We start from the raw sequence: 12,640 nt of genomic DNA on the forward strand, positions 1-12,640 counted from the left end.
ACAGGTCCCTTAACACCAAAATTAAATTGTTTTTACCTGGTTTCTGTAGAACACAAGAATTATACTCACTTTTCAAAAATATAAATACAACAGTAATCAGTTTCAAGAAAGTATATATTTTTTCCACCAAAAAAAGAAATGTTCCGCTCCGTTCAGTCAGTTCAATCCAGTTCAAACAAAAAACTCCACTCCGGGATTTCCAAATAACACACAGTTCACAGTTCACAGTTCAATTCAGTTCAATCCATACATTTCGCTAAACAAAAGGAAACTCCACCCCAGGTTTTTCCGCAACCAAGGAGGTAAAGAAAATCCACTGTTTGCTGTGACTCAGTTCAGTTTCAAAACAATAAATCAACCCGGTCCTAAGGTTCCAAATAAGGAATAATGAAATGGAAAGTAACCCCCGGCTTTTGCCAACTCACGGGACCGTGGGTGAATGCCGTAACGCTCCAGCGTTGTTTCGGCCGTGGAGGCTCCATAGGATCCCTTGATATCCGTGGCGGAATCTCAGAGGTGAGGCCGGTAGCCGGATGGATGATATTCCACAGGGAAGCGCACCTGTTGCACGGAATTTGAGCGGTGTGAAATGCCGACTCTCGCCATACTGTCAGGAGCGGCATAATGTAGGGGCCGGTCTACCTGGGCTCAGCCGATTGAGCCATCCCACTGGCTGATAGCACCAGCGGGTGTGTCTGGAGGTACCTCAGTGTCTGGAGGTGAACAACATAGATGAAAAACCTGGCCATTGTTGTTGTTTTGATTCCTCTGATCTTTTATTACCGATTCCGATTTTGTAAAAATAACATGATCTGCGCCGATCGGATCGGGACATCCCTAGAAACTGATGTACAAAAAATGATCTGGTGGGTAAAGTATTCCTTTTACCTCCGTCATTGCATATTGCAGTGTGATGGGCCTGGTTGTGTTTATCAAGTGTCTTAGAGCAGGTACTCAGTCCTGGCCAAAAATCTTAGAGTGATGTAACCCAGGTCCTACTTTTGTGACTAGGAGTATTACCATTTAATCAAGTTACTAACTTTGAAAATGACTCCTATCCCTGCTGATATTTGGGAGTCGCCGTTCTGTGGGAGGACGGACATTATTGATGACAATGAGGTAATTGCCGATACAGTTTGGTGAAAAAAAAAAAAATTGTGACTGCCATTGTGCACAGTGAATAAGAGAACACATGTTCTCCACAAATAAAGAAGTCCTCTCAAACTTACAGCAACAGCAAAAACGTAGTTTTGCCACAGTGATGATTTGGGTCTGTATCAACCACAACTGCAGCAATAATAAATCGGAACTTTGATTTTACAGCACCTCCAATAATGTACAGAGTCATTTCAGTTGCACAAGCTGCTTGATATTGTTCATACTGTTACTTAAGATCAGGTTATATTACAGAAATAACTACTTTTGCCCACCTGTAAGGAGGACCTACAAGGTAGCAAAGATTGTGGTTGAGAGGGGGGTGGCTCACAATTCTCACACCTCAATAAAAAATATCCCATTGGACCCAAAGGCCATTTTTCCGACAGTCTGGTATCCTGAAAACAAACACCTATTGCTCCGACTTGCATTTTCCTTGAAATAGCTATCTCCCAAACAGATGCACATGGCTAATTATTATGCAGAATGGCAGCCCTGCCCACTATGGCTACTCTGCCTCTAACTGGCTAGCACTTGTTTCCTTCATTGGTTGGGTTGGTCAGGTTTAGGCATGAAGAGTGAGATTGGTTAGGGTTAGTAGAACATTATGCAGAATGAAGTAATCGGACCTTCCTACTATGGCGACTCTGCCTCTGGCTAGTCCTCGTTGCTGTTGCTTGGGTTGGTTAGATTTAGGCATTAGAAGTTCTGGTAGTACAGCCACCTCCTGTTATCGCACTTTATGCAAAGACTCAATCTGGCTGGTAGATGAATTGGTTAGGTTTAGGGTAAGAATATCACGGTAAGCCAGTCAGAGGCAGAGTAGGGTTAGGGGTTAGGGGTTAGGGTCATGTCTTGCCATAGTAGGAAGCTCTGATGATGCCATTTTGCATAATTATTAGCCATGTGCTTCCATTTGGGAGGGTTTGGGGCATATTTTCAGAGAACTGTCCCTTCCAAACAATGTGCGGTTGTTTTCAGGATAATGGGCTATCAGACACAATTTCCTTTCATTCCAGTGGGACATTTTTGGGACTGTTTGGGCTGCATATTTATGGACTGACAGAACAATGGAATGGCACCGTTGAAAAGGGGATTGGACAGTGGATGAGAGGATTCCATGTTTCTTTTGGTGATATGCTCAGCAGTCCACAGGGGCTTTTCTGATGTCATTGCCAATATTGCACAATATATGCATGAAGCAGCACAAATATAGGTATTATAAAACATGAGGATATGTCACGCAGATGAGTGAAGTTGCCTGCTGTTGCTAATTGTACAGTGGGATGCAAAAGTTTGGGCACCCCTGGTCAAAATTTCATTTGCTGTGAATATTAAAGAAATAATGAACTGATCTCCAATCTTTAACAAAAGGCATGAAGTTAAAGGTGACACATTTCTCCAATATTTTCAGCAAGATTACATTTTATTTCAATCTTTTACAGTTTCAAAATAATGAAAAAAGAAAAGGGCCTGAGGCAAAACTTTGGGTACCCTGCATGGTCAATGCTTTGTAGCACCACCATTGGGAAGTATCACAGCTTCTAAATGCTTTTTATATCCAGTGAAAAGCCTTTCAATGCTTGTTTGAGTGATTTTCATCCATTCATCCTGCAAAAGGCATCTAGCTCTGTGAGATTCTTGGGCTGTCTTGCATGCACTGCTCTTTTATGGTCTATCCACAGATTTTTAATGATGTTTAGGTCGGGGGACTGTGAGGGCCATGGCAAAACCTTCAGCTTGCTCCTCTTGAGGTAGTCCATTGTGGATTTTGAAGTGAATTTAGGATCATTGTCCTGTTGTAGAAGCCAGCCTCTCTACATCTTCAGCTTTTTTTACAGATGGTGTGATGTTCTGCATACTTTTTTCTCCAAACATACCTTTGCTCACTACCTCAAAAAAGTTCTATTTTCACCCAGCCTTTCCTAATGGTAATTGTGAACAAGCCATAGCCCCTAACAAGCTGATTAAGGTCTGAGACCCTGGTAGAAGTTCAATCAGAATCAGTTCAATTTCTACTCACTTAACTATTTACAATAAAAGAAATTTTGACCAGGGGTGCCCAAATTTTTGCATGCCACTGTATAAACATTAGATTTTTTAACCATGTGAGCGGCTTGCTAGCATTTACTTTAAGTGCTTTTTGGTAAATATCATTATGACTTAGTAACTTGTTTGTCTATACACATAAAGCCCCCACATAATATGTTGATATTCTCTGCAGTTTGAATTGTATCACTGTCTTATATCTCAAACAGCAAGTGTCATAGAACTACACTATATCATCATCATTTCAACAGCTTTTCACTCACTTCTACAGCTGAGTTTGTCATGAAACAGTGATACCACTCTCCTCAGAAAAGTCCGTCTCCTTGCTGAAAGTCAGTATATGAATCTTCATCTTAAGAAGGAGTGTTTGTAGTTGTAAGTTAACTTTCAGCAATATTTCTGCAAGTGATTGTGAGATGCTTGATGAATGCAGGCCCAGACATTTCCTCCAGCACCACAGGCCGCGGTGGAGCTGCACTTATCCTGCAAGTGTATTAATACCTCCTTCCTATTCACAATTTCCTCATTCTTTCATCAGCCTTTTCTTGAGTGTCTGTTATTTTTTTGTAGCTCAGTTATGTAGCTACAAATTAAACTCTGTTACATTACCTTTTTATTTAGATTTGTGTGTAAAGGCACACTATGTTTGCCCTGTTTATGTGTGTGCAACGTAATTATTTCTAAACTGAATATTTTCTAAGAACAGCTTTCTTCCAACTCAAACAGCTGTTGTAAGAACTCTTACCCAACTCAGTACCACTTTCTTATATGTGCCTGTTGGCATGGTTATGAGTTGTAGACAACTGCATGATAAATAGTTAAGAAATAATTTACTAAAGCTTTGTAGATCTGTTTTTAACCATTTAAAAGTACAAACATAGGGCTGCCAGGATGTGAAAAATCTCCCTGGCTGGTGTTTATCCCCCTCCTCTTTTTACCTTTTTAGTTCATCAAGTAGAAGCCACCGATGGACATTCTGATCTCTGACCTTCAGGAAGTGCTGCAGAGCACGTGAATTAAAGTTATTAACAACTTACTATTATTAATGGTATATCTCTGCAGACCACTTGGCTTATTAGCAAGATACTCCATACCTTTCACAACCTGGCAACCCAAAAGTTTTTGTAAGTAAAGAATTATAAAATATTTTTTAGCATTAATAACATAATGATTCACAGCTTAAAAGGCCCATGCCATATTAGAAAGTGGTACCCTGAACTCTTACTCACCTCTCGTTCTTTCTCCCTCTCTGTTGGTGTCATGGATGAGTCAGCATTTTATCCCAGTTTGTTCTTGTACTTTTTGTCATTTAGCTCTAATGATCCTGATGGAGGAGCTGTGGTATTACTGACAATAAGATGGACTTAAATTAGAGGCAGTCAGTGTTCTCTTACACAGTGACCTGTGAAAAGCAACCTGAACACACTTTATTGAGTATATTGATGTGTTTCTCTTACATCTACATGACCTCTGTGGCCTGTTTACTGCAAGCAGTAGGCATAGGACCATGAGACCTTGAGATTTCACCCCCCCAAATGACCATTTGTATATCAGTTACTCCCCCAGTGTTACATTGAATTTGTGAAGAAACATTTGTTTTTCTTGCATACCTCCAGTGAATGAAAAATCCAAAAACTCTTGATGAAATGACGTCAATAGGTTTCACTTTTAAAACTATTCATTTACAAACTTTAACACAACTTGTGCAGTATAATCCAAGTCTCATTTATCCAGTCATATGTTCAGTACTTTCCAAACAGACAGCCTTTTATGACAGGAAACTGAACTGAAAGTGAAACTTATGCTCTTCAAAGTCAGACTCCATTGAAAACAAAAACAGTAATTTTACCTTGCTGAATATTGGAGCTGTTGGTCTCTCGCTGCCTTGATCAATTATGCTGTGTCTCAAATTGTGTACTTCTATACTTAGACTTAATATTTTGAGTGCATAAGTGCGTTCACACTGAGAAGTATGGAAAAATGCAGTGCACTATGAGTACCTGGATGGTGCACTCAAAACGGTCAAGAAGTTCAGTGTGGAACTACGGACACTTCTCACCCTCAATGGTCGCCATCTTGGCTATGTAGCAGAAGGGGAGGGACGTTATTTCAAACTGGAAATGGCAGCTGGGGACTGTGTGACCGTGAACGTCGCTGCGTTGTACAAATACATGTGTTTTTTGCACTAAGCACCACTATACTGTTGTCGGATATAAGCCAGCAGTATGTTTGTTGGGTTAATTTAGCAGTCTGTGATGATTTGGTACCGTGAACGATAACGCGAATGATAATGCTAGTTTGCTAACTAGCTAATTTGCGGTCGTCATTTCCGGTGAGCGCATAACGGCCGTGTTTGGTTTGAGACAACACTACCCTGTCGAAATTCGTGCACTACGCCAATAAGTACATAGTGCACATAGTATACTACATGGAAGTGTACTAACGGAAGTATGTAATTTGAGACACAGCACAAGTCTGTGTTATTGTGTGACCTTGGTGTTTTAAAGTAGTAAGTTGCCATGTTCAGCGAGGTATAATGTAGGGGTGGGGGGAAAAACAGCTGTTTTGATATAGTTTGCTGTTGTTAAGCATGGACTCCTTTTACTGTAACTCATAAAGAATTTTCTCAGTTTTTGGATTCTTTGTTTACCATGGAGGCATGCGAGAAAAAAAGTTTTCCTCATGAAATCCACATAACATGGGGCAAGTAATTGATATACAAAAGGTTTGTAGGGACGTGTGTTCCTTTAACCCTCAGACTAAATGTTCTTACTCTGCAATGCAAATGCTGCAGTAATGCAGTATACAGACTGTATGTTTTAAACCTAATGTGTACAATAGGATGCATTGATTTATGTCTGTGGTCCAGTTTTACACAGTCACTACTTTAATAATATGGAGAGCATCTTTGGCATTAATATTGGCTGCTTATCAGAAGAATAAATGGTTTGACTGCATATTGCCAAAAATCCACTTATACTAATTGTGTGTCAAGTGATTTTTATGTGTTTTAACCAGTCATCTCATTCAGATGTTGCAAGCCATATATTTATGCGTGGGTCACAGACAGATACCCTCTTAAACTGAAGCCAAGATGTCTGGTCAGTGGTCATAGTGGTTTTATTGGCATGGTAATATGTAGCTACAGACAGTTCAATCTGTAGCTGTGGTGTCCTCCTCTCTTTCATCTCTTTTCCTCAGATTCAACCCTCTGAAGGTGTTGCAGCCCAAACGTCGTTTGCAGCAAATACTGGCATCCTCGCCCGTCCCTGTGCCCAAGCCGGTATCGGGGTCGGGGACGGCTGCGCCAGCAGCCACGGCGCCAGTGGCCATTCCTGTGCCCGCGCCCCCTGCGTGAGACTCAATTCAGTTTCAGTCTCAGAGAGCATGCTCCGCAGCTGTAGCTGTAGCTTCGGCATGCACTGTAGCCACTAAAACAAGACCGAGCACACAGGCAACATTATGCTACCTGTCTCACTTTGACACTGTTTACATGAACAACTGGAACTCTCAGTGTTCATATTCAGATTAGAAGTTGGCATAAACAGCAGCAAACGACACAGACTTGTGTGTTTGTGTTGTAATGTCACATCACCCCAGAGTCTGTTGATGTCCTGGCAGCAAAAAAACACAGCCCTGTACAATAAAAAGACTGTCCTGAAAAATACATATTTTTCGTCTTACCTGTATTGCTATTTATCAATCCAGATTATTTTGGTGTGAGTCGCCAAGTGTTGGAGATATCCGCCATAGAGATGTCTGCCTTCTCTCAAATATAATGGAACTAAAGGAACTAGATGGAACTCAACAGCAATGTCTCTTTCCAGACATTATGACCCTGACTCAAAAGTATCCACAATTTCTGTCTATCGAACTACACCCATCAGTGTAATTCAAGAAAAGAGACATCTCTACGACTGATATCTGTAACTCTCAGAAACTCACACCAAAACAATGTAGATCAGGGGTCTTCAACATTTTACAGGCCAGAGACCCTTAGCTCAAAGAGAGACATAGCAGGGACACCTACTGCTGTACATACAGTTGCATTTTCAGGTCTTCTTATGTTTGCACTTGTCGGTCGCTGCTAAGTTGCATGTCTCGCCTCATCCTCTTTTCTGGTAGTTTCTGAGGTGTATGGTGTGTCAGAGTCTGTTACTTGAAAAATTATAAAACTATCCATCGTGGCTCACAAGAATGTCCAAGTACAGCTAATTGGTCAGTATGTTTGGGAAGAATGTCATTGTTAGCTAACTACTTCATCGTACCATCATAGATAAGTGGCGCACAGTGATTAAGGGTCCACTAGCTTACATAATTGCACAAGGATTCATGGGTAACAGTTAGTACGTTTACATGCACAGTTAAGGCAAGCCATGTTGTTACTGGCTTCCTCTACTACTACTACTACTGTTGCACATTCAATGCTATCCGACTTCCAGGTTAAAGCCCAGAGCAGAAACTGTGGAGCATGTGCAGGGCGCCTAGTCCAGCTTGTGTTCAACTAACTGTACATGCAGGAATAATTCGACCTCCAATTGCATTTTCTAGGTGTGTTAGTCCAACTTTGAGAAATTTGATTTAGTACGATTTCAGTCGGACTAACATGTTTACATGTATTTGTATTTTTAAAGAAAATAATTACATTTTCAAACAATAACATGGTGCCCACACACACACACCCACTGCTGTAATTCAGAGGACTGCCTAGGGGTTGCGGACACCCTGTTGAAGACCCAGAATCTAGATTGGTAAATAGCACCACGGGTAAGAGAAAAAAATATGCATTTTTCATTTTGGGGTGAACTGTCCCTTTAAGAGTCACCAGGTAAATTTGTACTCTAGAACTGGAGAATTTCTAACACCATTTGGTCCATGTTCCATGTTAATGTTTGTAGCATGAAGTTGTATTTAGAGGCTACGTGCACAGTAGAAATAGCGCAATCATTGTGCTGTGGAAGCATACTGTGATCAGAAGTGATCACTGGTCCACCACAGCTGTCAGTCAACACACAACGTTTGTTACGAACACTAACCAATTCAACAACAGAGAGTTGGTGAGACACCGACATTGCCTGAAAAGAGAATGTGCTTTATGGTTTATTAAGAAGTGAGATGTGGCTGATCTAAAATGATTTCAGCCTCTGGAGCAAAGTCTCTGTCTCTACCAGGAACAAACAACATTGTAAAGGAATATTCCTGTACTCCACCCACTCACACTAACCAACACCTGACTCTCGGGCAACACTCGGCTCCTACAGTCTCCCTACAACTTCTCCCACCAGACTGTCACCCACCACCTACAGTGCAGACACAGGTCCCATTCCAGCAGATGAATGGGATAGACTGTCAGACCTGAAACACTCTTGTTCTGTGTATTCCGCCCCCTTCCAGGCTCACTGCTTCAGCTGCTTCCCTCTGCCTGTTTCTGTTCTGTCTTGGCTTTTGTCATATATTGATCTTCAAATAACTACCAAGTAGTCAATATCTGGCCTACTCCCTTACTGTATCACACAGGACACGTATACTCAGCATAACTCTTTCCAAGGAGCTCGGGAACGTTGAGGGTAGCCAAAAGAAAAAAAGATGTACATGTTTTCAAAAAGAAGTGAGAATTACACGCTACTGTGTTAGTGTGTCAAATAAAGTCTCTGTTTTGGTATGCTAAACAGCTGCAAACTAAGTGTCTGAATACTAAAACAACACACGATTAATAACATGTTCCTACTCTCAACTCGTAAATTACAGGTTGGTCAGTGGTTCTGCACTTCAAGCTATGACACTATACGTACCCTTCTAACGTCACTTTTGCACGTCAACGTTTAAACATTTAAAACAAACTTCTGTTATCACAAGAAACTACTGGTTAAATAGGTATGTTTGTTATATTACGTATGTGAGGTAAGTTAAGTATGTTACATAAGTCAACTTACATAGGTAAGTTAAAATAAGCCAACTTTGTCATTTGGTTTCACACAGGGCATGAACAGTGATCCTGTTGACCCATCTATCCTACCTGAACTCCTCTGTACGCAGGCTTTGTCACTTTTAATACTACATTAACTGACTTCTTCCTTTGCGCCCATCAAAGGAAGATGGGCACAAAGGAACTTAATCAACGTGAGCTTACTGGAAATTCTTCATTCATGGGAAGTAATTGCAATCCCTGTGTGCGGCTGTGGCTCAGAGGTAGAGCGGGTTGTCCACCAACTGGAAGATAAGCGGTTCAATCCCCGCCTCCTCCAGTCTGCGTGTCGAAGTATCCTTGAGCAAGATACTGAACCCCAAGTAGCAGGTGGCACCTTGTATGGTAGTCTCGGCCACCAGTGTATGAATGTGACTCATAGTGTAAAAAGTGCTTTGAGTGGTCAACTAGAAAGGCGCTATACAAGTGCAGGTCCATTTACCATAATAGAGCCATCATGGGGCCTTATTCGGAAAAAATAGGCACAGTAGTCAATGGCAAAAATAGCAAATAATTTTTTGATCCCATAATATACATCACCAACTAGCTAGCTAACTTGCTAACTTAGCTTTGTTCATAGCATAAATGTAATGTTATCTTACCTGATGTGTTTTATTCAGCAACTCCTGGTCATTTTATCAGCTGGGAAGCAAAAGACAAGCAAAACCTGTTGCTAGTGTGAGCATATGCCACTAGGAAACACAAAGCTATTATAGATTCAATGTGAGCGAAAGCTATGACGTCACTTTTGTGGCTTTTGTAGTTTTAAATTATGTATTTTCAGTCTTATATTTCAATAGTTTTACAACAAACTATGATGCACGATCTTATCTTATCTTTTTAAATCTACACACATATGTGTAATTCATGGCACAGTTCAATTAGGATCAATCAGGAGAATAATTACTGAGCATATTTTTTCCAAAATAAGGTCCTACAGTGGTCCCCAAGGAGGGGGAGGGACTTTGTCTCTCGTTTACAACTGCCACGTACAGTGTCATAGTTTAAAGTGAAGGGCCACTGACCAAGCTGCTGTTTTGAAGAGTTGGGAGTGAGAGCGTGCTGGGAGAAAATTCATTAAGTAAAAAACAACCATCTCAGTAATGTCCTTTATACAACAATATCTAACTAATGTTTGCTAGCATTAGCCACTATATGCTAGTGTTCATAGCAGACCATGTAAGGCTGTAGCAGCAACACCCTTGTGTGTATTGAATTGAATATAAACTCTTGTAAAAGTAAGATTTAGTTATTTTGTCCTCTAAAAGTTACACAGCCTCACTTGAAGGTGCAGCATTTGGATAATTCTCTTTCTCTCTCAGTTTGTGTGTTGAAAAAGTTCCAGCAGGTTAAGTTTATGTATAAAGATACTGAGTTTGATGCAACACTGTGTCCATGTTTTGGATTTCAGTGTGGCAGCGTAGAGTTATCGGGTCCTGTGTGACAATCCCTCATGGCTGCTCCGATTGGTCCCGCTTGTTTCCTCCTCCCTCCGTGGAGGCCAGTGATTGGGCAACAGTCATGTTCTTTTAAAGTAACAGGTCATTGCAACATTCACTGTGTCATACAAAATCACTTATTATAAAACATTTGCAATATTTACTGTCAGCGAGGAATGTCTTGACAGAAGTTGCCCATCACAGATCACTCCTCCTTTTCCTGTCTACCACTGATGTAACTGTACTGTGATACTCAACTAATTTATTTTCCTCAGCAGAATAATTGAGGTGAAAATATGTTTATTTTACATTTATAAACATCATTATTTGGATAATATGTGGTCTTACATGGTTTCTAAGGTGATTTGGGCGAATGTATCATTGTGTGACATGGATTAGTTTAAAGGAATAGTTTGGCATATTAGCATTAGCATATTAGGAAGTATGCTCATTCGCACTCATGCCAAGGGATAGATGACCAGATCAATACTACTATCATTTTGTTTGATCGTTAAGCATAAAGCTAGAGTCCATGGAAGTATTATCAGAACTGCATACTAGGTCCCAAGATGGCGCCTATTCGGTCCAATCAGAATTGCTCACCTGGTGCATACGCCAAAAATGTTTCAAGCTTTTGACTTTACTGCCAGGGTATGTGGCCCACTGAAAATGCACAGTAGTGTTTCTCCTGCTGGCTATTTCCACAAGTTCCTGCTCAGCCAATACACTTCACATTGTGATGACACCACAGATTTTTAAATCAGTTTTCCTGCCTCAAGATAAGTTTTAAAAAAAAAACCTCCATGGATCAAATTTTCTCGACGAAAGAAATAATAATTGATTCTTTTTGCAAGTCGAGGTGGCCTTTCAACTGTCTCTTACAGTGATAGTCCATGGGAAGATGTTTTTGAGCCGCAGGGGAATTTTAGGCTGCAATACTGGGAGTGACCACTGGAAAAAATTGAGAGCAAGGCTGAGCGGTGGCCCTGTATCCAGTTCATCCATGCTAGAGTCCTACTACTTGGCACAAAGACTGGGAGCACGGGGAAACAGCTCATTTGAAAGCCAAATCATCCAACTACCAGCAACTTCAAAGCTCTCTAATGAACACATTGTTTTATTGTATTTTCAGGAGAAAGTTTCATAAAACAAAAATCCTAGATCAGGGCTTCTCGAGGTTTTGATGACTGGGAGCCATTTCAAGGAGCCAGCATATGATCAAAGGCCACACATTTTCTGCGACATACTGTATAATACCATGACTGTTGATGACTTTTGTTTATGACATATTATACTATGACTTTTTAAAAAATACTATACTATAACCTTTTTTGACAGACTTTTTTATGACATACCATAGTATCACTTTTTCTGACTTTTCTGTGACATTCTGTGTAAGCCTTTTTTATGACTTTTCTATGACATAATATTTCTATGACATGCTATACTAGGCTTTCTTTCAGACTATGACTTTTATGGCATACTTTCTATGACCTTTTATGACTTTTTCCAAAAAACTATACTATGACTTTATAGTGACTTTTTTGACATACTATACAATGATTTTTTTTACATACTATACTATGGTATTTTTATGACTTTTATGACATACTGTACTATGACCTTTTTACATACTATACTATACCTTCTTTATGACTTTTCTATGACACATTATACTTTGACTTTTTGATAACTATTAATGACATACTGTGACTTTTTTATGATTTTTCTATGACATACCAAACTATGAATTATTTGGCATACTTCACTATGACATACTATGGATTTTTAATAACTTATTGATGACATACTAAGACTTTTTTATGACTTTTCTTACTATACTATGACTTTATACATGACTTTTTATACATGACTTTCTGTGACACACTATACCATGACTTTTTTATGACATTTTGTATGATGTGATTTTTCACATACTAAACTATGACTATTTTGTGACTTTTACATGACATACTATAGTGTGGCTTTTTGGAAATACTATACTATATCCTTTTGGAAATACTATAGTATG

At 39.9% G+C, this 12,640-nt stretch overlaps 1 protein-coding gene across 3 annotated transcripts in view; it reads left to right on the plus strand.

Annotated features, from left to right (window-relative positions):
* Nucleotides 1-12,640, plus strand: part of snphb (syntaphilin b) — a 38,371-nt gene that overhangs the window by 17,120 nt on the left and 8,611 nt on the right. The window contains exon 3 of one of the 3 annotated variants that reach the window (XM_049580329.1): nucleotides 6,406-6,558. The exons of the other annotated variants lie outside the window; for them this stretch is intronic. Coding sequence (XP_049436286.1) covers nucleotides 6,406-6,558 — 153 coding nt within the window. The remainder of the gene's footprint in view (nucleotides 1-6,405; nucleotides 6,559-12,640) is intronic. 3 annotated transcript variants of the gene reach the window in all.

The sequence above is a fragment of the Epinephelus fuscoguttatus genome, linkage group LG7 (assembly GCF_011397635.1).
Source record: "Epinephelus fuscoguttatus linkage group LG7, E.fuscoguttatus.final_Chr_v1".
Classification (NCBI taxonomy): Eukaryota; Metazoa; Chordata; class Actinopteri; order Perciformes; family Serranidae; genus Epinephelus; species Epinephelus fuscoguttatus.